Here is a 24,090-nt window from a genome sequence, read left to right on the forward strand (position 1 = left end):
CAACAGGTGGCGGTAATGCGCCTTAGAGCTGTATGGGTCTTATTATAAACCCAAACAAGAAGAAGAGGGATGCTTTCAGCCGGTGTTTGGTTCTGATATTTCCGACTGCACCTGACATACACAGCACCCGGAGTCACCCTGCAGCTGAAGTGATCCTCCGGACCTCCTCTCCTCTCCTCTCCTCACCGGGTATCTGCCACCATCAGCCGGCCATGGCTCAACGGGGCTTCTTCGTGGGAGGAAACTGGAAGATGAACGGCAACAAGGAGAGTCTGGAGGAGCTGATCACCACCCTGAACACCGCCAGCCTGGACGAGCAGACCGGTGAGTGACTGAATCATGTGTGTGTGGTTTATTATACACAGTCTGCAGATTAATTAATTAATTAACTGCTGAGTGCAGGGAGACATTAAATGAATCGATAAAGAGTCAGACAGACAGAGAGGAGATGCTGCCGCTCAGATGACACAGTGACATTGGGGGTCATGTGATCAGGATGAGTTGCATAAAGGCCTCTGACGTTTGTTTTATTCTCAGTGGTGGACAGTCAGTAGGGGAGAGCGGGGTCGGTTGGGACAGTGCCTTGTTAACATGCTCCTGCTCAAATACTCTAAATAGTACCACAATATTTCAGGGTATTTTTGTGGCAACAGTAGGCCTATTCTTGACAATATGACAAATTATTTTTAAAATTTTAATTGATATTAATTCAAGAGCATAGAATTAAAAATAAGTGTTATAGTTTTACATGCCAACCTAACAGTCTGCCATCAAATACTCTGTAAACGTTTCTAGACAACAACAGTAACTCAGAGTACTGTATAATATTATAATTTTAAGTATTTCCACTTTTTGCTACATTATACCTCTGCTGCACTACAGTGTAGAGGGAGACCTTGTATATTTTTCTGCATTACATTTATTGATCTCCCCTACAAAAATGTCTGGAGGCCCCTTCACATTTCAGATGTCTATGAGTTGTAAGCTGTTCCTCCAACGATGGAGTTCCTCTCTAAACGTCTCAGATGGTTTCTTTAAATAAATGTTTGAGGCCCAAAAGGGTTACAACAGTGTAATATTGAAAAAACAAACAAAGATAAGAGAGAAATGAAAACAGATTTGAGTATTAGAACTTTTATTTCTCTCTTTTCACATTAATTATCTCATGACCCCTTGGATTTTTTGTGACTCTTTGGAGGGGCCCAACCCCTAGGTTAGGGACCACTGGACTAAACTAGCTAACTATATTAAACTAGCTCCACCTCAAGCAGCTACAACAGTAAAATTATCTAAAAATATCTTGTATAATATCAGACAGAGAGGTCATTTTTCTTTTTAATACTTCAAGTACATTTATCTATTAATATTTATGAACTTTTATTTATGCAGGATCTTGATTGCAGGAATATTTTTACCTATACTTCTCCTGACCTTACAGCTTTTTAAAAATCCTTTATATAAATTTCCATGTAAACTTGTTTTTTTTTAAAAATTTTATAGCCATTCTTATTAGTATTCAGAGTGGAAAACCAAAGTAACAGCAGCATACAGTGTTTTTTGACTCTTTATTGAACTTTATTAAAATGAACACAGGAACCTAAACATGCTGTTCCAGTGCTTTAAAATGAGCCAGTCTTGCTTTTACAGTCACTAATGATGGAGCTCCCCTGAAAATAAATGTAACCTAATTAAATGTAATTAAATTAACCTTTTCAGCTCAGGGCCAAAAGGCCCATTCTGACAGTGCAAACAGAAATATAAAAAGTCTCAGCTCAGATAAAGATTAAATTAAGGCTACAATGAACTATTTTCCTGTTTTTCAGAGGTGGTGTGTGGAGCTCCCTCCATCTACCTGGACTTTGCTCGGTCCAACCTGGATCCCAAGATCGGTGTCGCAGCCCAGAACTGTTACAAGGTGGCCAAGGGGGCGTTTACAGGGGAGATCAGGTATCTCACCCACTGAATGAATGCATGCATGAATTATTCATAATGCAGTCCTATTTATTAACTCTTCCACCCCCTCTCCCTATCATAGACTACTTTATGTCTTTTACAGGGGGGGCAGGGGATTTTTATGGGGTGATAGCAGGTCAAAAGTATATGCCTTACAGAAGATATACATCATCTGAAGCTGTGAACCTGAAGTTTAATTTGAGATGCACCTCAGCACTGTGTGTTACTCACAGCTTCTAGTCATAAAGCTGTAATAAACATTGGGTTTTAGTTAGGCAGCTGTTTACAGTGTATGGAGATATTACGATAGAAGTATATGATGGTCATTCCCATGCTCAATTATGTCTCAGAAATTGTTGCAGCAATTTTGGGGTTGATATAATTTGCTACACAGGTATGTTGATACAAATGCTCACAAAATCTCCCAAAAATACCACATTAAGACCCCCAAGACCTCAAAAAAATGCTGTGATTTGGACACTGACATTTGGAGATTTTCATGAGAACTGCATTATTAGTGAGTGGATGGCGAACACCTCTGTTCTGGAAACTGCTGAGAACTGCCTTGTTATACTTATGAAAGTCACCCATCCCCTGAATGCCTGAGGTCTTTATTTTGTGGCTGTAAAGTTTCATGAGGCTGTAATTATCATGGAGGTCACAGTAAGCCATTTTAATACAGTGAAGTCAGGTTTCACTACAATGAAATGACCACTTTGGGGAATAACGTCATCGTAAATGAACAAAACTTGGCTCACTGAATCCACAAGAAACTTAGCTGTCCAGTCAGACCCAATTTTAGCAATTCCAAGACTATTAATGGATCCCACTATGCAGAAATATTCAAATACAATAGGCGAAAATAACATGCATAAAACTGCATGGTTTTGGCCCAAAACTGCAAAGGACTAGCATAAAGTGGACATACCTATAAAGGGGAAACATGCTACACCCTTTAAAAGACAGTAATGTCTGCCAAGGACGCCATCGACCCAGGGGAGTTTAAGAGGTCAAAAGGACCTATTATGCTAATTTGCAGGTTCATACTTGCATGTTTACATGTTTAAATAGGCAAAGAAACTTATTTTCTCAGACTGTCTGTGCTGGAACACCTGTATTCACCCTTTGTCTAAGACTCGTGTTAGCAGCTGTGTTTTTAAGCCCACTCCCAAAAAAGGGAGTTATTGCAAGTGAGACAATGACTCTTACATACAGTAGTTACACTTTCTACCATGAAAAATGTCAGCTCAGAAACCAAAATCTTCACATGTTCCAGCAGAAATATGATCCAAAATTGGGTAGAAATTTACAACATTGGCAACAAAGATTACATGTTTCCCTGACATTAGCATGTAGCTACATCTAGCAGTGGACTGGCGGCCCTGGGAATGACTGTAACAGAGTATAGCAGCAGTTTCTACTAAACACTAAACACAACCAGACATAGTTACACTTTCTACCATGAAAAATCTCAGCTCAGAAACCAAAATCTTTATATCAGACATGTTCCAGCACAAATAAAATCCAAAATTGGGGAGTAATTACCAACATTGGCAATCAAGTTTCCAGATTTCCCTGACTTTAGCATGTAGCTACACGTAGCAGTGTAGTGCAGGTAATATAAACAGTTTGAAACAGATGATTAAGAACGGTCTTAAGCTCAGGTTTTTGCTCACTTTTACAAACCTCATTATCTGAAACTTTGGCCACATTTAATATGAACATCCGACACTGTATTATTAAATATATGACAGAAAATAAGTAAAAGCACAGCAGGTCCCTTTAAATGAGACTGCAGGCTGATGCATATTCACATAACCGTTTGTCATGGAGGATATCAGAGTAGAATTTGATCTTAGGGCTTTGAAGGAAATCCCCACAATCACAAAAATGATACAGACATCATTTTTATCATTTTAAACATGTAAATTGAGGCATCACATGAGGAGGTAATTTTCTGTGACCACCGTGTCTTTAATGAGTTTCCTCTCTCTCCAGTCCGGCCATGATAATGGACTGTGGGGTAGACTGGGTGATACTGGGACACTCTGAGCGTCGTCATGTCTTTGGGGAAAGTGATGAGCTGATTGGTCAGAAGGTGAGATGCTTCCTCTCTTGCTAAATAATTATTTTCCCTTGGATGACTTGTGCTTTCGCTTATTTGGCTCACAGGTGAAAGCACAGGTGTTTGCATTAGTCACAACTGATACGGTGATTTGGTCGGTGGGTTTAGTTTGGTAGATAGAAAACAGTTCCTACATGAAACTGCTCACAACAAGGTCTGTAGATTATCTTGAGTAACAGGGTCATGTTGAGTTTTTGTTGATGTTTTTGTTAATTTTGATGAAGAATGTTGATAAAATCTCAGAAAAAATGTTACTAAAATCTTTGAATAAATGTCTGAAAATATTATTAAAATGTCTGAAAAATGTTGATGTAAAAATGCCCTAAAATATTATATTATTATATTATTTTGGACATTGAGATTAAAAAATCTTTTTCAATGGCATTTTTTTGTCAGTACTTGAACATGTAGGTTCTACAGGATTTCCTGGATCTAGTTGTTGGCACAACAGCAGTTGAAAAGTCAAATCTAAATACAGCAGTATTGTGCAGATTTAAATATAAGACACCACAAGTGGAACATTCACAGGCTCCACTACAAATCTTTTCTAGCATTCAGTGCATCAAAACCTGTCGGTGTCAGTATGTTGTGCACACGTCAGGTGTGCAGATCCAGAGATTGATTTGAGTCCATGGTTGATTCTCAGGTGGCTCACGCTCTGGAGAGTGATCTGGGTGTAATCGCCTGCATTGGGGAGAAGCTGGAGGAGCGGGAGGCAGGCACCACAGAAGAAGTCGTCTTTGCTCAGACGCAGGTCATTGCAGGTAAAGCAAAGGAAATAACAAAAAATAAAATGGAAATCATTTATTTTATTTTATTATTTTCTCTTAGTGCTTTTTCTTTTCCCTTTTCCCTTTAAATTCATTATTTTCTTTTTTTAATTTGTTATATAGTTACTTTATTGTTTTGGATTAATATGTTGCCAGGGAGGAGTATTAGGGCCAGGCATGAAGGAAAAAAAATAAAAGAAGGAAGTTTGTTTATTAATTTTTCATTTCCTTAATAAAGTCAGTGCCACAAACAAATTTAAAATGTCGAGAATAAAGTCAAACTTCCAGTATTAGTCTCAGACATAATAAAACTTAGGTCAGAGGAGGAAGATCTTATTATTTTGCATTTCAAGAATTAAATCAAACTGTCGATAATAATTTTTAATTTAATTTTTTGATATACTTTATTAATCCCCAAGGGGAAATTCAATTTTTTGTCTCTGTTGTCAATTACACACAGGTCGGAACACACACATGCACAAACAGGACCTATACATGCACTATGTGGAGAGATGTCAGAGTGGGGCTGCCCATGACAGGCGCTCCGAGCGGTTGGGGGGTTCGGTGCCTTGCTCAAGGGCACTTGGGACGGGGGCACTTGGGATGGGGGACTTGAACAGGCGGGGGACTTGAACAGTCGACCCTCCGGTTCCTAACCCAAGTCCCTATGGACTGAGCTACTGCCGCCCCAAAGTTAAACTTTAAGTATTGGTCTCAGACATAATGCAAATTATGTCAGAGGAGGAAGATTCTTTTTATTATTTTGCATTTTGATAATAAAATCAAACTGTTTTGAATAACGTTGAGATATCAAGAATAAAGTCGAATTGTAGAGGATAAAGTTGAACTTTCAGTTTGTCCTCCTTATGCTTGGCCCTAATTCTCTTCCATACATCATTGGTCTTATGGATCTTTGTTTTTTGCTAGTGTCACTGTTTTCCTGCTAATTTTCCTTTTTTATAGGAAGAGAATTCACTGATGTTATTCACACACTGATAAAGGTTTCACACTAAAACATGTCTGTATTTTTATCCTGTCTTCCGTAACTGTGGGGTTGTCGAACATCAGTAACACGTACAATGATAATATTCTCATGTGTGGCCAGCTCTTCAGTCCTGATGCATCTGTTCATAGAACAAGTAGTGGTTCATATCTGTGTATAGTCTGCAGTCAGATATAAGATTTTATTGATGATCTTTTCCATGGTTACATCTTTGCCTCATGCAGCCTACTTCTATGCCCAAAGTAGGCTACACGCTGATTTAAAATGCAAATAGGTCAGTGGTCTCTGCTGTTTCTTGAGACACAGTCGACTTGTTCCTCTGTTAATGCAGGATTTTCTCTTCTGAGAGCTCACAGAAAACACATTACAGATTTGATGGATCTTTGCAGTGCTGCTCTGCCCTCAGGATGTTTCCTAATCTGAAATAGATATACCTTTTCTGTTAGTTCACGACAGTTTAATTGTTTTTTTCCCCCCTGAAGCTTTAAAGTCTCACACTAGACTAGAGAACATTTCTCTTATTTTGTTTTATAAAAAAATAAATTAAAAAAAAGAAAAAGAAAAGGTTATTTATATCAGTTTATGTGTTCCAGAAAACGTGAAGGACTGGGGGAAAGTGGTGCTGGCGTATGAACCTGTGTGGGCCATCGGCACAGGCAAAACAGCTTCACCTGAGCAGGTAACACTGGCTCCTTCCTCTGTGATGAGGAAAACTTATACTTCAGATCAATCTTTACTTATAACTTGATGAGCTTCAGTTGTCCTTATTTGAATAATGAAACACAAATCAGATCAGAGAAGCTTTTGGCACACACATGTGCATGGCCAGAGATATACTAAAAACTCCATGTAACATTACACTCACTCAGCCTCATACAGTACAGTGTATCGCACGTTATACAGTCACGTATAATCACACCACCTTGGAGGAAGCAAAACAATGTTGTGTAACCGTTGGCCCAGACTGTTTACCACTGAAGTCGGGAACATCATCAAGGTCTTCATTTTATCTTAACCCCCAGACATCCAGAGCAAAGGCTCTCAACATAAAGCATGCCAAGGGTGAAGGACAGCATCAAACACACAATATTGACCTGCTTCAGCCAAACCCCTCGAAGCTTTTCGAGAACTACAGCATCAGAAGGCAGAAGATTCGAATCATTAAACTAGGGATGTTGGATTCAGTAAATTTTGTTTTCAATTGCCTGACACTCATTAACCAGTGACTAACCTGTTCATTTTTGAGAAGAAAACGCAACATGAGGTGAAATACAAGTGCTTTGCTTTTAGTCCGGCAATCTGTCGACTCAGTTAGCTGTAGCACCACATTTAAAGCACTATCCATTTAAAGGTGATGAAATTTTAATGATTTGTGATGTATATGTCTCGCCTTTTATTTTCTGTTGGCTTTGCTGACAGACAGCTGGCTAACCATGTTAACATGAGGAAACATAGTGCCCACTGCCCATCCTCCGGTCTCCATTGGTAGCTAACGTTAGCCGTATAATACCAGATCCCAAGCTGGCATGTATTTATTCCAGTGGAGTTACTCGCCTGGCACATACACCAAAAGAATTTTCTAGCTTCATGGTATACCTCCGGTACCACCAGTATGCAGCTCACTGAATATGCATAGTAGTGTTTCTCCCACTGGCCCCACCCACAAGTTCCCACTCAGCTCATATACTTTACACTGGGATAATGTCACTGATTCTTAAATCACTTTCTCAACTCCAGGAGCTCAAGAACACATTGAGGGAATATCTTCAAATTTGGCACAAACGTCCGCTTTGAGTCAATGATGAACTGACCAGAATTTGATGTTAAAAGGCCAAATGTCAGGGTCACTGTTTCCTTTTCTATCGCATTTGTGTGAATGCGATATCTCAAGAACACCTTGAGAGAATTTCTTTAAGTTTGGCACAAACATCCACTTGGACTCAACTATGAACTGATCAGATTTTGGTGGTCAGAGGTCATTTTTACCTCACAAAACATGTTTTTGGCCATAACTTGGGAATTTATACAATAGTTATGACAAAATTTCGCACAAATGTCAAATAGGATACAATGATAAAGCGATAGCATTTTCCATCCAAAAGGTCAAAGGTCAACTTCACTGTAACATGATAATGTTCTGCAAAAATGTTCTCTTTTGGCCAGAAGCATCCATGTTTTCACAGACATTGATTTAAACTGTAAATGTAACTTGACAGGATTGCAGAGGTAAACAACTGCAAGGCAGTTATTGTAGTTTAAATATATCTGCTATTGTTAGAGCCTTTATTATTTATAGTAACAGACTATCTGTACAGGACTGTATATTACCAGTGACACCACTGAGAGCTGTGACTCCTGCAGATCCAGTTTGTCCAGTATAAACTCAGCTGGCTGCCAGTATTTTCTCCACCACAACCAGCAACATACCTACACCTGCAGGCTGCCATACAGATAATGTCAGCCAAAAACACTGTATTATGTCATCACATTTTGGAGATAAAAGGTTTTCAATTGACATCAAGATGTTTTACAACCAACAAAAATGTAAAGGTTTTGTTAAAATTAGTTGTGGTCTGAGTGTTTGGTCGTACAAGAATCAAAGACTTATTAATTATTCACTTATTAAATGTCCACAATTAAAATCACATGCACAATTTTGTGTGTGTGTGTGTGTGTGTGTGTGTGTGTGTGTGTGTGTCCAGGCACAGGAGGTCCATGAGAAGTTGAGGGCGTGGTTCCGAGCCAACGTCTCAGACGACGTGGCCGACTCTGTGCGCATCATCTACGGAGGTCAGTGATGAGTTTTGGCAGTTTTACCTTTAAAGCTCCTGTGTGCAGGATTTGAACATTTTTGACTCGGGGACTCCTAGTGGTCATATGGTATGTGCCTTTGGGAGGCAGGTTATTTTCCCTTGCCAATCATACCAGTACCATAACCCTACTCTGAGGTTCTAAGAATTTAAACAACAGGTGTATGTTCTGAGTTTCGGTGTTGCCTAAGATTAGAGGTGTTATTTTATGGCGTTACTTCTACCTGCCTCTTCAAAGTGGCATGCTGACCACAATCCACTGTAGGTAATACACTGACTACCTATACGTACCTCATACAGCCCCACTCAAAAAACTCCAATCTATCTCTTTAAATTCCAGAATTGTAACCTCTTCTCCCTCCTTCTGTCCTCCAGGTTCAGTGACGGCAGCTAACTGCAGGGAGCTGGCGGCTCAGGCAGACGTGGACGGCTTCCTGGTGGGTGGAGCCTCTCTCAAACCAGAGTTTGTCGACATCATCAATGCGCGCGCATAACCGGTGCAGAAAAATGGCTCCATCGAAGCTAATTAAAATACACCCAGCCCTTTAGATCGTCACCATGTATCCTCAAACTGAGCTGACTGATCCACAGATGTGTCGAATTACAGGACGTTTTATGATGAATGAGATAAGTGTAGGGCAGTAGAATGAATTCAAAGTAACTACCAACACTTTATTGTCTTATTTTGCTATCATTTTTGGGAATTTAGCTTATTAATTTGTCGTATTACTTTATGGAGTCAAACTGCTATTTGTTTCTATTTCTTCTTACCATTGGGTCTGTTTATAACGTTGGGTCACAGTATTGGATATCTTCCAGCCTTTTTGTCTTGACTTCAAGATCTGTAAACATCTTAAAAATGAGAAATTTTACAATAGGTCCTCATGTTTTCAGCTGATTTAGAGGAAATAAGTTCTGCCTCAGGGGTTAAAGCGATAGTGTGTATCGTCTATTTTTCAGATGACTATTTTTTCTGCTTTCTGTCTTTATTTGAGAGGTGGAAGTGGTGACAAACAAGATCATTCAGATAGGAGATATAAGATATATGAAATTAAGATTCGATGCAAACAATTTCTTTAATCTCCCTCTTAGAAAAGAAAAAATATTAAGTCATATGAATGATAGATTCAGCAGTTAATTGGAGGTAAAATGAGAGATATTATTTCTGGCAGACGATCAGTCACCCCAGGTTGCTCTGTGTCTTAAACACTGTTGTAATGTTGTATCAATGTTGCACTCTCTCACCAAACTGCACTAACTGTTACTTCAGGACAATAAGAGCTCTGGATAGAATGTACTTAGATATATATTATGATATGTACACAAAGTCTATCTTTTGCTGCTACTGTGAAGTTGTCACCCATAGGCACAAAAGAGTTAACACTGCACACATGCTGCTGTATGTTTAACACTGGACCTGAATGAATAAATAAAATGTGGATAGAGGTTTGTCTTCATTTTTTGCTTGTGTGACATTAAAGGGAAAATGTGCTAATTTTTACATGGATATCCAATTAGTGTTGATGTCAGTGTGGTAGGGCTGCCCCCTAATAGTCGACCAAACGTCAGTCAACCAGAAAAGTCAGTAGTCGGTAAAATCTCATCGGTCACTTAAAACAAAAAACTTGTGAAACTCTTAGAAGCTACGCCTTGTCAAAATAAATCAAAACTTATATGACTGGACCATGTGGGAGTTTAATTTGAAAGGACAGACACAGGAAGTGGCTACGCTGATCAGTCAGACAGGAGTCACGTTAATTCACAGGGCTGGTACCTGTGGTTATTACACAGGCTAGTTAATAACATGTCGGGCAGGAAAGGGTAAGAAGGTGGAGGACTGAAACATCTGAAACATGTAAGTAGCTACATGCCACTTAGCACAATCAATACTGCTTTGCTGACAGCGTAATTAACAGGCGGCTTGCTCAGTGTGTGACGTGCACTTGTACATAAAATATAGGCCTATATTAATGAATATTAATAAATATATGTACAGTTCATTAGTACGGTTTTGTATTTCTCTGTAATGTAGCACAGTGTTAACAATGTTACTGATACTATTCTTTCTCACACCTTGAACTCAAACCATTGTGTTGCCCCGCCCAAAATATATAATTCACTAATTAAATTAATATCGTAAACATGTGGGTGACTAGTCTACTTATGGCCCTAAATGACTATTGGTGCACTAAGAAAATTCTTACTTGGGGGGCAGCCCTAGAATGTTGTCGACTACTTTAATTGAAGTAGTCGAAGCACTGAGTTCTCAGCTGTAAAATCTGTTCTTCCTTTCCTTGTTGCCTTTACTTAACTCTTGCAAACAAGCCAGGTTTTCAAGAAGTGGCAACCTGCAGGGCTGAAAAATGATGCCAACAGGAAGTGCCAAAAATTGCAGTTCCTCTAATGGCCACTTGAGGCTGGCTCAAAGACAGAGTAAGTCCCTTGCAAGGAGCACCTGTAACATAAATAATTTCCCCTCGGGGATCAATAAAGTATTTCTGATTCTGATTCTAACCAAGCTAGCAGCCAGTGAAAGAGTAATTGCCACCCTCTCAACCAAATATGATTCCAAAAATTCAAGATGGCAACAGCGGGCGGCACAGTGGTGTGGTGGTTAGCACTCTCGCCTCACAGCAAGAGGGTTGCTGGTTCGATCCCGGGTGTGGGAGCCCTTCTGTGCGGAGTGCTCCGGGCACTCCGGCTTCCTCCCACAGTCCAAAGACATGCAGATTGGTAACTCTAAATTGTCCAGCTCCAGGCTCCAGCCCCCCCGCGACCCTCAAGAGGATGAAGCGGTTAGAAGATGAATGAATGAATGAAGATGGCGACAGCCAAAATGCCAAATTTGAGGCTTCCAAACCAGAGTCCACAAACCAATGGGTGATGCAGCGGTGGCTATATGTTATTTTTAACACACTACGCAGATACATCACCATCTGCCTTCAAATCTTTCCCATCAAACAGAAAAAGGAGAAGACCTGAACATCTGGCAGGTGTATTCAGAAACTGTGGAGTTTTGCAATATTGCATGGCTTACACTGAAGTTTCAAATTTCAAGCTTTACTTCAATCATTTAAACCATGGCCTCATTTTCCTAACTATGAATTTACCTCATATGTGTTTCTGATCCAGTCCTACTTCCCTCAGATGTGTTCAAGAAATGCACTAAATTTAGAGAAGATTATCATCATCTTTGTGGCCCTCACTCAGTACCCCAGGATCCCTGGCCAATCAACAATGTTTTCATGGCATGCTCAGCTCAGAACAATGACACATTTTCCCTGATTATCACTGATTTCTTTCAGCGTTTGCAATTTTTTAAAGCTTTTAGTTTATTGCAAAAAAAACCCCTAAAAACCTGCTGCATTTCTTTGAAAAGCAGCAAGTTCAGTCAATTCAGGACATAAACATCACAAAATAGATCTTAAGAAATACAGACACAAGAAAAGACAAAAACCTTTTAGCTGTGATTGAAATTGTAAATTACCATCTTTTTATTTCACATATTTTCACGTTATTTTCAATGACAAGCGTTCGTTTTTTATTTTTATTTTTTATTTTTCTTTCTTCTTTTTCAACACAGCATTCGGGGTTTAAGATATTTTTTTTTTCTTTTTCTGTAGGACAAAGGCGGGATCTCAAGCATAAAGGACAAATAATCAGAATCACGTCATGGTGGGAGGAAGAAGAGTTTTACAAACTGAGAAACAGACACGACAATAAGAAAAGGTGACAAAAAGAGGGAGAAGGACAGAAGTGGGCGGAGTGCAGGTTTGTCAGTGTCCAGGTGAGAGTGTGACACAGTCGAGTGTGTAAGTGTTCACGTGTTAGTGTTGTTTAGTTGTTGTTTTTTTTCACTCAGTCCCTGAAACTGCTGTTTTGTGTGTCTTTCTGCAAGTGCATCGTCCTCGTTGGTGCTGAAAGTTTTTTAAATTTATTTTTTTATTACATCTCTTTCAGTTGCGTGCGTCAGTCTACATTATTCTATTATATCTCTACTTATTTATCTCTCTGGTTTTAAAACAATAATCTTTATTTTTGCAGGTCTGTCCAACTGTACATGAACTATTCCTTTAAAACTACAGTAACAGTGCATGTCTGGCTTATTAATTTGATATTTTTATGGTGTTCCCCTGCATGTGCATGGGTGCGTGTTGCATTTGGGTGTGTAAGTGTGTGTGTGTATGTGTGCATACAGCATCATCTCTCTACCTATAAGTCCAGTGCATAATTTATTTTATTTTATTTTATTTTTTTTGCTTAGCTCTTTTGCTTGTGTTTTTCCATAAAGCTGTGTTATCTTTCATTGTACATGACTCATTCCATGTTTGTTCGTGTATGTTAGTTGTGTGTGTGTGTGTGTGTGTGTGTGTGTGTGTCATTCGTTTGTCTGTCAGTTTCACAGGACGCTGGGGTTCCTGAAGTTATGGCCTGCAAAGCGAGCCTGGTCGCCCAACTCCTCTTCAATCCTGCAGAGAGGAAAAGAGAAAAGCACAGAGTGGACACAAATCATTTAAAGCTGTAAAAAAAATGTATGTGTGAAAACCTGGTGAAAACACGTCTGTTTGTACCATGGAAGAGGTAATCATCCTCAGCTCTGTGGTGTCAGTTGTTCCGCTATCTGCTCCACAAAGTTACAAATCAGAACTTAAAGGATGAGCCTGGGGTTCCATCCATTCAATTTCAGCCATTTATCTGTGATCAGCAGGCTGAGCAAGGAACTCCTGGCATACCTCTCCCCAGCAACATTTTCCAGCCCCTGCTGTGCTGGGCAGCAGGTAGGGGCTGGCGTGCTGACCCCTGGCATCACAGACTAGCTCTGAGGCTGGGATTGTTCAATTTTATTACTATTGTCAAAAAAATCCCAAGAAAAGACCAAAAGCAACAATAGGTGTTTTTAGACCAAACAGTTCTGGGGACTCCGTAAGAACTGCAGGCCGACAAGGGCTTTTTTTCTGTTTGCATTTGCACCACCAAATGGAACACTGACATGTTGGCCAGTGGTTGGTATGGCAACATCAGTTTTACTTGAGTCAAAATTGCATTACGTGCAGGGGCGTAAATATAGACAGTGCAAGCAGTGCGCTTACACCAGGGCCCATGGGATGGGGGCCCGTAGAGAGTGGTTGGAAGGCCCACTCTCTCTAGAGCAGGGAATGGGCCTTGGTGAGCCATTCAACTTGCCACCTCAGAAGTGCGGAATATTTCTTTCTTTTGTGAAACAGTCAGTGGTAATCTATAACAAAATTATGTTCATTTTACATAAACTATATAAACTATACATTAAGTATTTAAAAAAAATCCATATATTTAATAATTTCTTATTTTATTTGGTATTTTTGTCATTTACAGTTTGCAGTGATGATTGGTAATACAGTATGTGTGTATGTTGTCCAACATCAAGTCTGTATTTGATCATGTCATGATACTATAACATATACGGTAGCTGTTTCAATGCAAAATCTGGCACTAGGGCCCATCCTGACTACCTTGAACCACTGGTTGCATGTACTCAATAAAGCCTGAACTTAACTGTTGGTCCAAATCTTCCATTTTTTACATTACAAGCTGTTTTTTGTGTTTTGTGTTGTCTGTTCTTTATACGGTTGACAGGTTTCTAAAAATGTACTGTATTGACTCATGTGTTCAACCAGTCAACATACACTTAGATCACATATTGTTTCCCGTTGGTGCTGAGTGACCTATACTCTATAATAGTAATTGTTCCTAGTATCTGAGGTGTGGACTCAACAAAAAAGTTTGTTTCTTAAAACCATGAAAAATTTCTTCCAGTCCGAAAATGCCTGATATGTTTGTTTTGCCTCTCAATATTTTCTGTCTTCTTTTCTGTGGGTTTCAGCTCCATCCCCACTGGACCCTCTTAAGAATGTAAATCATTTAAAACACCTCCCAAGTATTTTTTTAAAGGCTCAGTAATTTCCCAGAACAGCTGATCACTGTAGTCCTGTAGTTTTTATGAAACAAACAGGAGGGAATAGTGCATCTGTTGGGGACTATTTGCAGCGGTGCATTAATACATATTTGTTGCACAACGGTATGTATTATGGAAGATTTTAACTGCCTAACTGAAAACACATCAAGCAGAAATAAAAAGAAATACTCACATTGTTGTTTGCATTTGCTCTTTATGTTATGTCCTAACTTTGTTAGGGCAAAACATAAATGTTGCATAAAATGTAGCACATAATAAATGTGTTTCAAACTGGGGCAACATTGTGGCTCGAGTGAGTGAAATACAAAACCACACAAGAAAGAGGCGAGAGAAGCAACAACAGTCGGATAAATGTACGAGACAGAGAAAAACAGATCTTTAAACCAGGAATGGATTCTTACTTGTTCATTTTTCCCACGGGCAGTTCAAAACCAGCATGTCTCATTTCAGTCGGCGATTTGGGTCGAATTTGGGGGGCTACGGTGAACAAATGGCCAACTGCTTATGAGGAACTAAAAATCAGGATATGCTGGTCTCTTCTGTTTTTGACTTTCAAGTTGTCTCTTGCAAGTTTCTCAAATTCATGAAAATGCAACATTAAATCACTTTATTACTCCCTTAAAAATATCCAACATGTCTCCTTAGCTGCCACTGTGTGACAGCCTGTTAACAGTATGAATGACTGATTTCTTTCTGGTGTCACTGTACATGTGTGTGTGTGTGTGTGTGTTTCACTGCACTGATTAGTGTTTATCGCTGTAAGTCTCTCCACCCTCCACCTCTCCTACATCTCCTCAGCAGTCCGATGGGATTACAACGCTGAGCCGATCCCTCTTCCTCCTCCTCCTCCCTACCCCTCCCTCTGCTCCTCCTGCTCCCGACTGGCTCGGACACATGGGGTGATGCCGGCGGTGCTGTCGCCTGTCACGTCAATTAGCTCTGTGGTGCTAAGCGCTAAGACAAAGCAGGAAGCGGAGGAGCCGTGTTATGTAGTAGCAGGGCAGCCGCCAGAAGAGCCCAAAGAACCCAAAGAAGGTTCAGAGAATACAAAAAACCCTGAGAATTAGATATTAAATTTAACAGTGATTGTACCTTTAAAAGAAATGTTGAAAATATTTGTAGCATTCTAGCAGTTTTCCAATTTTAATTATGTATATGAACAAGGTTTTTTTTTTTTTAAGATGTTTTTTTGGGGCATTTTTAGCCTTTAATGTATAGGACAGACAAGCATGAAAGGGGGAGAGAGAGAGGCAGTGACATGCAGCAAAGGGCCACAGGCTAGAGTCGAACCCGGGCTGTTGTGGCAACAGCCTTGTACATGGGGCGTCTGCTCTACCACTAAGCCACTGACACCCCTTGTTTTGTGTTTTTGCAGGTTTACAGGTAAGCATATACAGCACAGCAGCAGCGACCCACCGACCAACATCGGCACACCGTTAGGATGGAAACAGAGGGCTTGGTGGGGACGGTGCACCTGCCGCAGCAAGCGAACACACTGTGTGCAGTCATAATGACTTGACCAGCAGACTTCACTCCAAGTTGACTCGCTGTTGAAACAGGTGCTTTATGTTCTCAAACTAGCCACTAACTAACCAGCTGATTTGCAGGTGACACCATGAGTCGGCTTGAGTCCAGCTCAGACCGTCCAGTTTACACTGCTGCAACTATCCGCTGCAACGTTCTAAATCGGTTTTGTCTCATTGCGCGCCATTAGTCTGGACTGGGCTTTAGGGTTCTCACAGTAGACTATAGCTGTAAATGCACTGCCCTAACTAAGCTATCAGCTAGCTGGAGGGTAGGCTCCACCCTCTTGTCCAAATATGGTGACTTCTGGCTCCAAATATCCAAGATGGTGACGGCAAAACTGCAAACTCCAGACTTTAAAACAGGAGTCGACAAACCAATGGTTGATGTCACAGTGGTTATGTCAATGATTCTATACAGTCTTGGGTCTAGATCCTGTAAAGACAGAGTTTTAAACCTGGACTTAAGGAAATATGAAGTCTTGTCATAAGGAAATATCAGCAGGTGATGAGGATGACGAAAACATGTACAATGTAAAGATAAAGTAAGATAAAAACGATCACCAACTGGCTATTGAAATCTGTCAAACTGTATTGTACTGTACTGTACTGCATGTGACCACACATAATCTGAGGGGACCCCTCCATTATTGACCCCATCAAACAAAATGGGGGCGCTAGAGAGCTAATTTCTTATCTAGGCCTAACTGCCATATCGATTTTTACTAAACTTGGTAGATATGTAGAACAGGACGCCTCAAGGTGACTGGAGAAATTTAACTCTAATTGGCAACTGGGTGGCACTATAACAACAGAAAAATGCTTAAAAATGGCTAAAATGTGACCGATAGCTGTGGCTCCCCCTGTGACCCAATGTTGTTTTATTTTTCTAAATGTTGGTATGACTAAGTCATGGTATGGTATGCTGTACATAATCAAGGAAGCTGTCAGTGTGTCATTCTGTCAGTCAGTCAGTCAGTCAGTCATTCTACCAGTGCGCCCCACTTTTAAGTCAATACAACATACAGTATAAACACTTTAACTATCTGCCTTTCAACGTGCTACCTCAACTACTAATGTACAGTTTTAGCCCACTAACTATCCCACTATTGGCAATGGTACTACTGTACTTTCAATAAAGCAATTGTACTATCAAATTCACAAAATCTCTGTCTGAATACATTGCTCTTCTTAATGGGCTCAGTTGACTATTTAATCTGCAATTTCCTATGACCTGTATCCCAAACACACACCATGTGAAACTGTATGTGGGCAACTGTGCACTCAGTGGGTATGGGTATGGTATTATTATTGTGGAGAAAAAAAAGACAAAAACATCTCTGAGTCAGTTCTCCTTCAGAATGCCCAAATTTGCAAAATTACAATTACAAATTACGTTCTTCTTAATTTCAAATCCCAAAATCCAATCTTTAATTTCCCTCTAATATTCACTGCTGAGACAGTTCACGTACCTGCTCTGCATAAAACACACTGCCTTCACAGCGCTGGTTATGTCATCAAACCATCTGGTTGCACCTGAGAGATGGGCGCGGCCATGGATACATAAGGCCTGCTGCTCTCTCTGAACAGCCTCCAACTGTGTTTGCATCATATTTTAGTTGTCTTGAGTTGTGGTCAGAACAGATTTAGAAAGGGGACATTTTTTTGTGTGGTCTGGCAGCGTCCCTCCTTCTCTGCTCTTTGTTTTATTTTATCTTTTATGTTAACAAGAGGGCGGCACGGTGGTGTGGTGGTTAGCACTGTCGCCTCACAGCAAGAGGGTTGCCGGTTCGATCCCGGGCGTGGGGGCCCCTCTGTGTGGAGTTTGCATGTTCTCCCCGTGTCAGTGTGGGTTCTCTCCGGGCACTCCGGCTTCCTCCCACAGTCCAAAGACATGCAGACTGGGGACTAGGTTAATTGATAACTCTAAATTGTCCATAGGTGTGAATGTGAGTGTGAATGGTTGTCTGTCTCTATGTGTCAGCCCTGCGATAGTCTGGCAACCTGTCCAGGGTGTACCCTGCCTCTCGCCCGATGTAGCTGGGATAGGCTCCAGCCCCCCCGCGACCCTCAAGAGGATGAAGCGGTTAGAAGATGAATGAATAAATGAATGTTAACAAGAATAAAAACATCAATATTTCCTGAATGAGAGATCTTGACATTAGAGTGCTTTGTAAATTAAATCAGATTGAATTTTGCACAAAGTGAAAGAGTCAGTTAATGAGAGGAAATCATCAAGAACAGACAGAGAAGTTTTCCTAGAGAAGCCTCCCAGCTGTTTGAAAAAGTAATTCTCTATGTTCCCAAAACCTTTATTGTCTTCCAAGAGAGAAGCTTATTCAAACTAGCACATACCATTTGTCTGAGGGAGGATTTTTTTTATCATTATTATTCTCCTTTATTTTTAAGCACTGTAATATTTCTGTTTTTATTTCAACCCTCACTGATCTCTGGAAGCCCACAGGGGACTTTGAAATTAAAATAACATTAAAAAATTAAAATCATTAAAAATTTCAGTGTAATCTTGAAAATGAAAATGTAAATCCACCATAGCGGCACAGTTTTCCATATGCTAAACAAAAGATTGAGAGACAATGTCTGCTGCACACTGACCTCATGAGCTGGTTGTACTTGGCCAGCCTCTCAGATCTGCAGGGGGCACCAGTCTTAATCTGCAAAATGGAGACAGCAAAGATGATCATAAATCCAAAAGGAAATATTGAAAGAAAATACTGACCTGTGGAATGTTGGGATGCACAATATTGTTGCTTTTTATCAGACATGCGATATGCCGAATGCCGATAAATAATAACTTATTACCGATACCAATTTCAATATCGATATATCCACTTTTGTCCCCACCTAATTTTGATCATCAAGTCTCTTCAGTAGTGGAATTAACATCATATTATACATGCATACTCTTATCGTGTTGGCCCACTAGCAGATGGAGACATGAAATGGAATGCTTATCAATGTATGTAATATTCATTCATTGTGCAATATAAGAAAAAGCACGCTGGCCGATTCTGTTCATTTAAGAGCTGACATTGGCCGATACCGATGATGTGTCGATATCATGCATCGAATAGTGAAATGCTGAATTAAAATAATGTCAGTATGTGGTGAATGACATTTTATTTGTGTTGGTCTGAAACCCAAATTATACTCTTTTACTCATTATGCATGCAGTGGTTACAGTTAGCGTTCAGGTAAGGCCAGGTTTATACTTCTGCACTGAATCAACACCATGCTTATGCTGTACCATGACATGCACCTCCCCAGAAATGTTGTCAAAGCAACACAGACCTTTCCACAAACATTTTCCCCATCAGAAACAAAGCTTTTATTTACTTTTATTTCACAGATAAGAAATAATAAACTATGAAGACAATAAAGCCTCCACAAAATAGCATTTTAATTCTTGTGTGAGATTGTTGCTGGCTTCACGAGTAGAGAAGTACATGAGCCACTAGGCTAATTTATGCAATGGAAAATGTTATAGGCTTATGCTAATGCTGCACAAGAATAAATGCTCACAACAGCAAAGGCCACTTGCCAGGTAATGAACATAGGTGTGTGTGTGTGTGTGTGTGTGTGTACCTGTCCAGTGCAGAGTCCCACCACCAGGTCAGCGATGAAGGTGTCCTCTGTCTCTCCTGAGCGATGGCTGACCATCACACCCCAACCATTAGCCTGAGCCAGTTTACACCTGAGAGACAAACACAAAGACACAGACAGACATTATGTCAAACAGTAAGCAATACAAAAAACATTTCCTTGCTTCTGTTTATCACGTAACACAGATACTGTACGTTTTACTACATTTATTTGATAACTTTATCTTATGAACTCAGATTTCTACTAAATATAATCAATGGACCATTCTGCAAAGAGAGTACTTAATTTTGGTTGCCTACTTTAAGTATATTTTGATGCGAAAACCTTTATAGTTTTACTTAAAGCAAGTATTTGGAACTTTTGTCTCCCCCTTCTGGTAGTGAGAGTAACTACATAAATAATAATATGTTTGCCTACAGGTGAGCTTTCCCCATCTCCCTGCCCCCAGAAGTGCTCTCTTTAAGTCTTTTCTTTACTATAATCCTTCCTCTGAACTAGGGCTGGGAAACATGGCCCTAAAATAATAGCACAATATTTCAGGGTATTTTTGTGATAACAATTTTCTTAACAATATGACATTAGTGAATTTGAGAACATAGAATTGCAACAAAGTAAGTGATGTGGTTTTACATGTCAACCGAACAGTTTGCCTTCAAACATTCAGTAAAAACTAAACAAAATAATCTGTCGTTTCTCAGTTTGTAAACAACAACATTAACTGAGAGTGAGATCTATTTTTATCAGAATCCTATATGATTGAGTTTCTTTGTTTTGTTATTTTCCACCTCCACCATTTCTCCTCTAATGCTACAATAACTATTGCACATTTACATATATGTAGTTCTTAGTCGAGCCGCGAGCATCATGTAGGTTTACATTACAGAAAGTTTAATCAATTGATGACACTGACTCCTGTGTGTGTAGAGGGAGAGACACTGTGCTGCTGCCAGAGAAGCCGCTGAATGAGTTCCCTCTGAGCAGTAGGCTAAGTCTCTAAAACAGTCTGAGAAGTCCGGGCTGTTCATAAAACATTCAGGACGCCACAGTTTATTCCACACTACTGAAGCTGCTCCTCTTTTTGCAACCACCGCAGAGTCTATAATAATTTTGCTTTCAGCCATGCAGTACAGTATGACCTCAATACGTCAACAAGTCTAAATATTGTGAGCATCACGATATTAATTTTTCATATGATATTAAATATTATGCATATATTACATATACATATACATATACATATCTCATCTTGAACAATATGATATGGCACACCTCTAATCTGGACACAAAGTTTCTTTTTGATCTGTAGCATCCACGCCAGAAGCATTTTAGGATTTTCCACCACAGCTACCCCCATACTGAGCTGCTACTGTTCCATTGCTATGGTCTCTTCCCCCTTCTTTTTTTTAAGTCTTTATTTAAAACTGCCAACATACAAAGTAATGGAAGAAAACATCAAAATCACATACATACAAATGAAGCATAGTGATAGGCTCAATCAGCATTGTGTGAACTTATTTGGCAAGGGCTTGAATGTAGTAGATGTTCATTTATATGTAAAAAATCCTGTACTCTAGCTTCAAGTAAAAATTTAAATGCAGGACTTTTACTTGTCTTAGAGTATTTCTACACTGTTGTATTACTACTTTTACTTGTGTGAACGATTTCAGTACTTCCACCACTGCACACCAGCTGGTGTCAACACAGAGTTTGCAGGATTAGCAGATGCTAGCTAAAAGATATTTATGTTTTGACTCTTTTACATTATCAGTCTAAGAGTTGCTGCTAATGACATGGAAGTTTAGACACCATTGGTGCCTGGGGTCAAATTTGAGGTTTTATAAAATGAACAAGCCCTCGCTCATCCTGCTGAGATGTTAGATGAATATGTCAGATTAACGCTGCAGGAAGTTTTTTATGTGAGGGTTACAGTATAATACATCACCTTTACTATCATCAGCACCGTTTCTATCATTTCATCCTTCTCCCCTCTCCTGCTGTAATCCAGCTACACTGTCATGACTGATAGTTTCATAACCCTGAGTGACGTTTCGTTAAGTCTGAGATTGATGACACACACATTGAAGACTGGAGTACACACTCTCTTCAACATCAACAGCACAGTCAACTGGATAGCTGCATCAATACGTTTGACTGACAGCTAATCTTCATATTAAAAACCTCTTGTCACTTCCTGTCTTACGTTTATCTCCTGTAAAGGTCAGTTTGCCGCTCCTCGCTCTGGCACAAGGTCAACATGGCTGACAGGTAATGAGTGATGTGACTGACACATGCTTGGTGTGTGTTTCCACATGTGTGACTGATAGCAGAGCAGCTGGGGTCCTATGTATTTCCCTATAGGCCTCTCTGTCATCTCAGCCAAAATGGATGACCTTCTTTGGCCAGTTCAAGTTCACTGACCTGCCTAAGGCAGACATATTAGTTTATTTTCCCATCTGAAAAGTGTGCACAGTGTGTTTATGTGTGTTTACAACATGGGACTGACAGTGATGGGTCATGTTTGTAGGCTTCCTCATGAGGCAGATTTATTATTCTGACTAGAAAAGTGCACTCAGTAGAGTGCTGACTGTGGCCAATCTAGATAATTTTTGCAAATCCAGCTATCGTGGGGCGGCATGTTTCAGAAGCATCCCAGAAGGTAAGAAAAATACATGCCTCACCTATTGTTTGACAGAGCTGCAACATGTTGCACAAATTTCTCCTGCTAAATCTGAATACAATATAGTTATGAGGATGAATGTAATTTTAATGATTAAATAACAGCCACAAATCTTTGATCCATATCGATAATTGGACATTTAATGCTATTATTTTTGTATGTAGGCTGCAGGCAAAATGCGCTGCTTCTCAAACACTCCAGTGTGGCATGATGCTGTGTGGCGGGTGGAGTAAAAATCTCATCTTGTAACATGTCTCATAACATCTCGAGTATGGAATTAATCTGCAAATGCTTTGCCTCAAAATGAGACCAAATTTTTCTATGAATGTAATTTTTTGAGGCACAACAATGGCCAACATGTGGCCTGCAGTATACAGTATTACTGTATTTAGCATAGCCAATTTCCAGAAAACTTGCGGCCCCTACTGCCTGGTTGAGAGGAGTCAGTAGTCACTGATGGTATGAAACAGTCAATAAAACAAGTTTTTCAACAACTGAATTACGGAGACCATGAGAGATCATACATTTGCACACAAAATATGAGGCTGATAGGTCCAGTAGTTTGTGAGATAAGCTGTGGACAGATGGATACACTTACACAGTCACAACCAAATGCATGATCCCCTCCAGGATTATGTCTGGCAGAGATAGTTATGTATTTCCCTTTACATTAAAGGGAAATTTCAGTTTATTTCAACCTGTCTGCTATCGTCCTAAATTTGTTTCAAGTGACTATTGACATAAAAATAATAGTTAGCATGTTAGCCGTTAGCCTAGATACAGCCGGGGCGCATAGTAGCATCAGACCTGTTAAAACGTAAGTGAACAGGCAACCTTCAAGTGCAAAGTTAGTCCACTAAACAAGCTTTTTTTCCACAAAGACCGCCTCATATCATTAGGATAAATGTCAGAGAACATATAGAAAACGACATGTAAACGTGTTGTCTTACCTTACCGCTGTGGTGCCATATTTGTTTACCATTTAGCTCTGTTTTCCAAAGCACGGCCGAAATATATTTCACAAACTCTAGATAAAACCCAGCTGGATACTACTCCAGGTGGAAGTGTCTCGTCCTCGGTCACATCCAGACCTTGCAAATAAGGCTGCAACCGGTCCCATTCCTTGCAACAGAGGCATTCCTCTTCTGTGGGCACTGGGGCACAGCATTCACAGGTACACCACCAATCTCCAGAGCTACGCAGCCTTGCAGCAGCCATTCCTCCTCTCTTGTCCTCTACCTGTTGCGCCTCTCTCTCTCTCTCCTTCTCCGTTCTTCAATTTCACGAAGCTCTTCGTCAGTGTATTCTGGCTCAAATAAATAAGGGGCGGCCATCAGACTCTGCAAAATCAAATTCCTCCTCCACAAAGTCGAAGTCTGGCAAAAAGTCAGCCATTATTCTATAAATCTTTCATAAAATAAATGAACTTTTCAGGCTACTGTCCAGTTCTGCCTTCCAGCTGTTGCTGCTTATATATTTCGGCCGCGCTTTGGAAAGCAGAGCTAGAGGGATAAACAAACATGGCACCACACTGGTAAGGTAAGACAACACGTTGACATGTTGTTTTCTATGTGTTCTCTGACATTTATCCTAACGATATGAGGCGGTCTTTGTGGGAAAAAAAGCTTGTTTAGTGGACTAACTTTGCACTTGAA

The 24,090-nt window shown here is 40.0% G+C and overlaps 2 protein-coding genes across 2 annotated transcripts in view; one reads left to right on the plus strand and one right to left on the minus strand.

The window, feature by feature from the left end:
• The first annotated feature begins 63 nt into the window (after positions 1 to 63).
• On the plus strand, positions 64 to 10,104 carry tpi1a (triosephosphate isomerase 1a). The gene is made up of 7 exons (XM_049603081.1): positions 64 to 324; positions 1,824 to 1,947; positions 3,952 to 4,051; positions 4,725 to 4,842; positions 6,445 to 6,530; positions 8,554 to 8,641; positions 9,037 to 10,104. Exons 1-7 carry the CDS (start codon positions 213 to 215, stop codon positions 9,153 to 9,155), a joined length of 747 nt encoding a protein of 248 aa, XP_049459038.1. The 5' UTR covers positions 64 to 212; the 3' UTR covers positions 9,156 to 10,104.
• A 2,788-nt stretch (positions 10,105 to 12,892) lies between these two features.
• Positions 12,893 to 24,090, minus strand: part of LOC125905081 (gamma-enolase) — a 35,257-nt gene continuing 24,059 nt past the window's right edge. The window contains exons 11-13 of the mRNA XM_049602908.1: positions 19,741 to 19,849; positions 18,751 to 18,809; positions 12,893 to 13,130 (exon numbers count right to left, since the gene is read on the minus strand). Coding sequence (XP_049458865.1) covers positions 13,061 to 13,130; positions 18,751 to 18,809; positions 19,741 to 19,849 — 238 coding nt within the window. The 3' untranslated portion in view covers positions 12,893 to 13,060. The remainder of the gene's footprint in view (positions 13,131 to 18,750; positions 18,810 to 19,740; positions 19,850 to 24,090) is intronic.

Source organism: Epinephelus fuscoguttatus, linkage group LG17, assembly GCF_011397635.1.
Source record: "Epinephelus fuscoguttatus linkage group LG17, E.fuscoguttatus.final_Chr_v1".
Classification (NCBI taxonomy): Eukaryota; Metazoa; Chordata; class Actinopteri; order Perciformes; family Serranidae; genus Epinephelus; species Epinephelus fuscoguttatus.

Coding starts and splice junctions, on each gene's coding strand:
- tpi1a (XM_049603081.1), top strand. CDS start 213: ATGGCTCAACGGGGCTTCTTCGTGGGAGGAAACTGGAAGATGAACGGC. Junction 4,052..4,724: donor ATGAGCTGATTGGTCAGAAG/GTGAGATGCTTC, acceptor GTTGATTCTCAG/GTGGCTCACGCTCTGGAGAG. Junction 4,843..6,444: donor TCAGACGCAGGTCATTGCAG/GTAAAGCAAAGG, acceptor TATGTGTTCCAG/AAAACGTGAAGGACTGGGGG.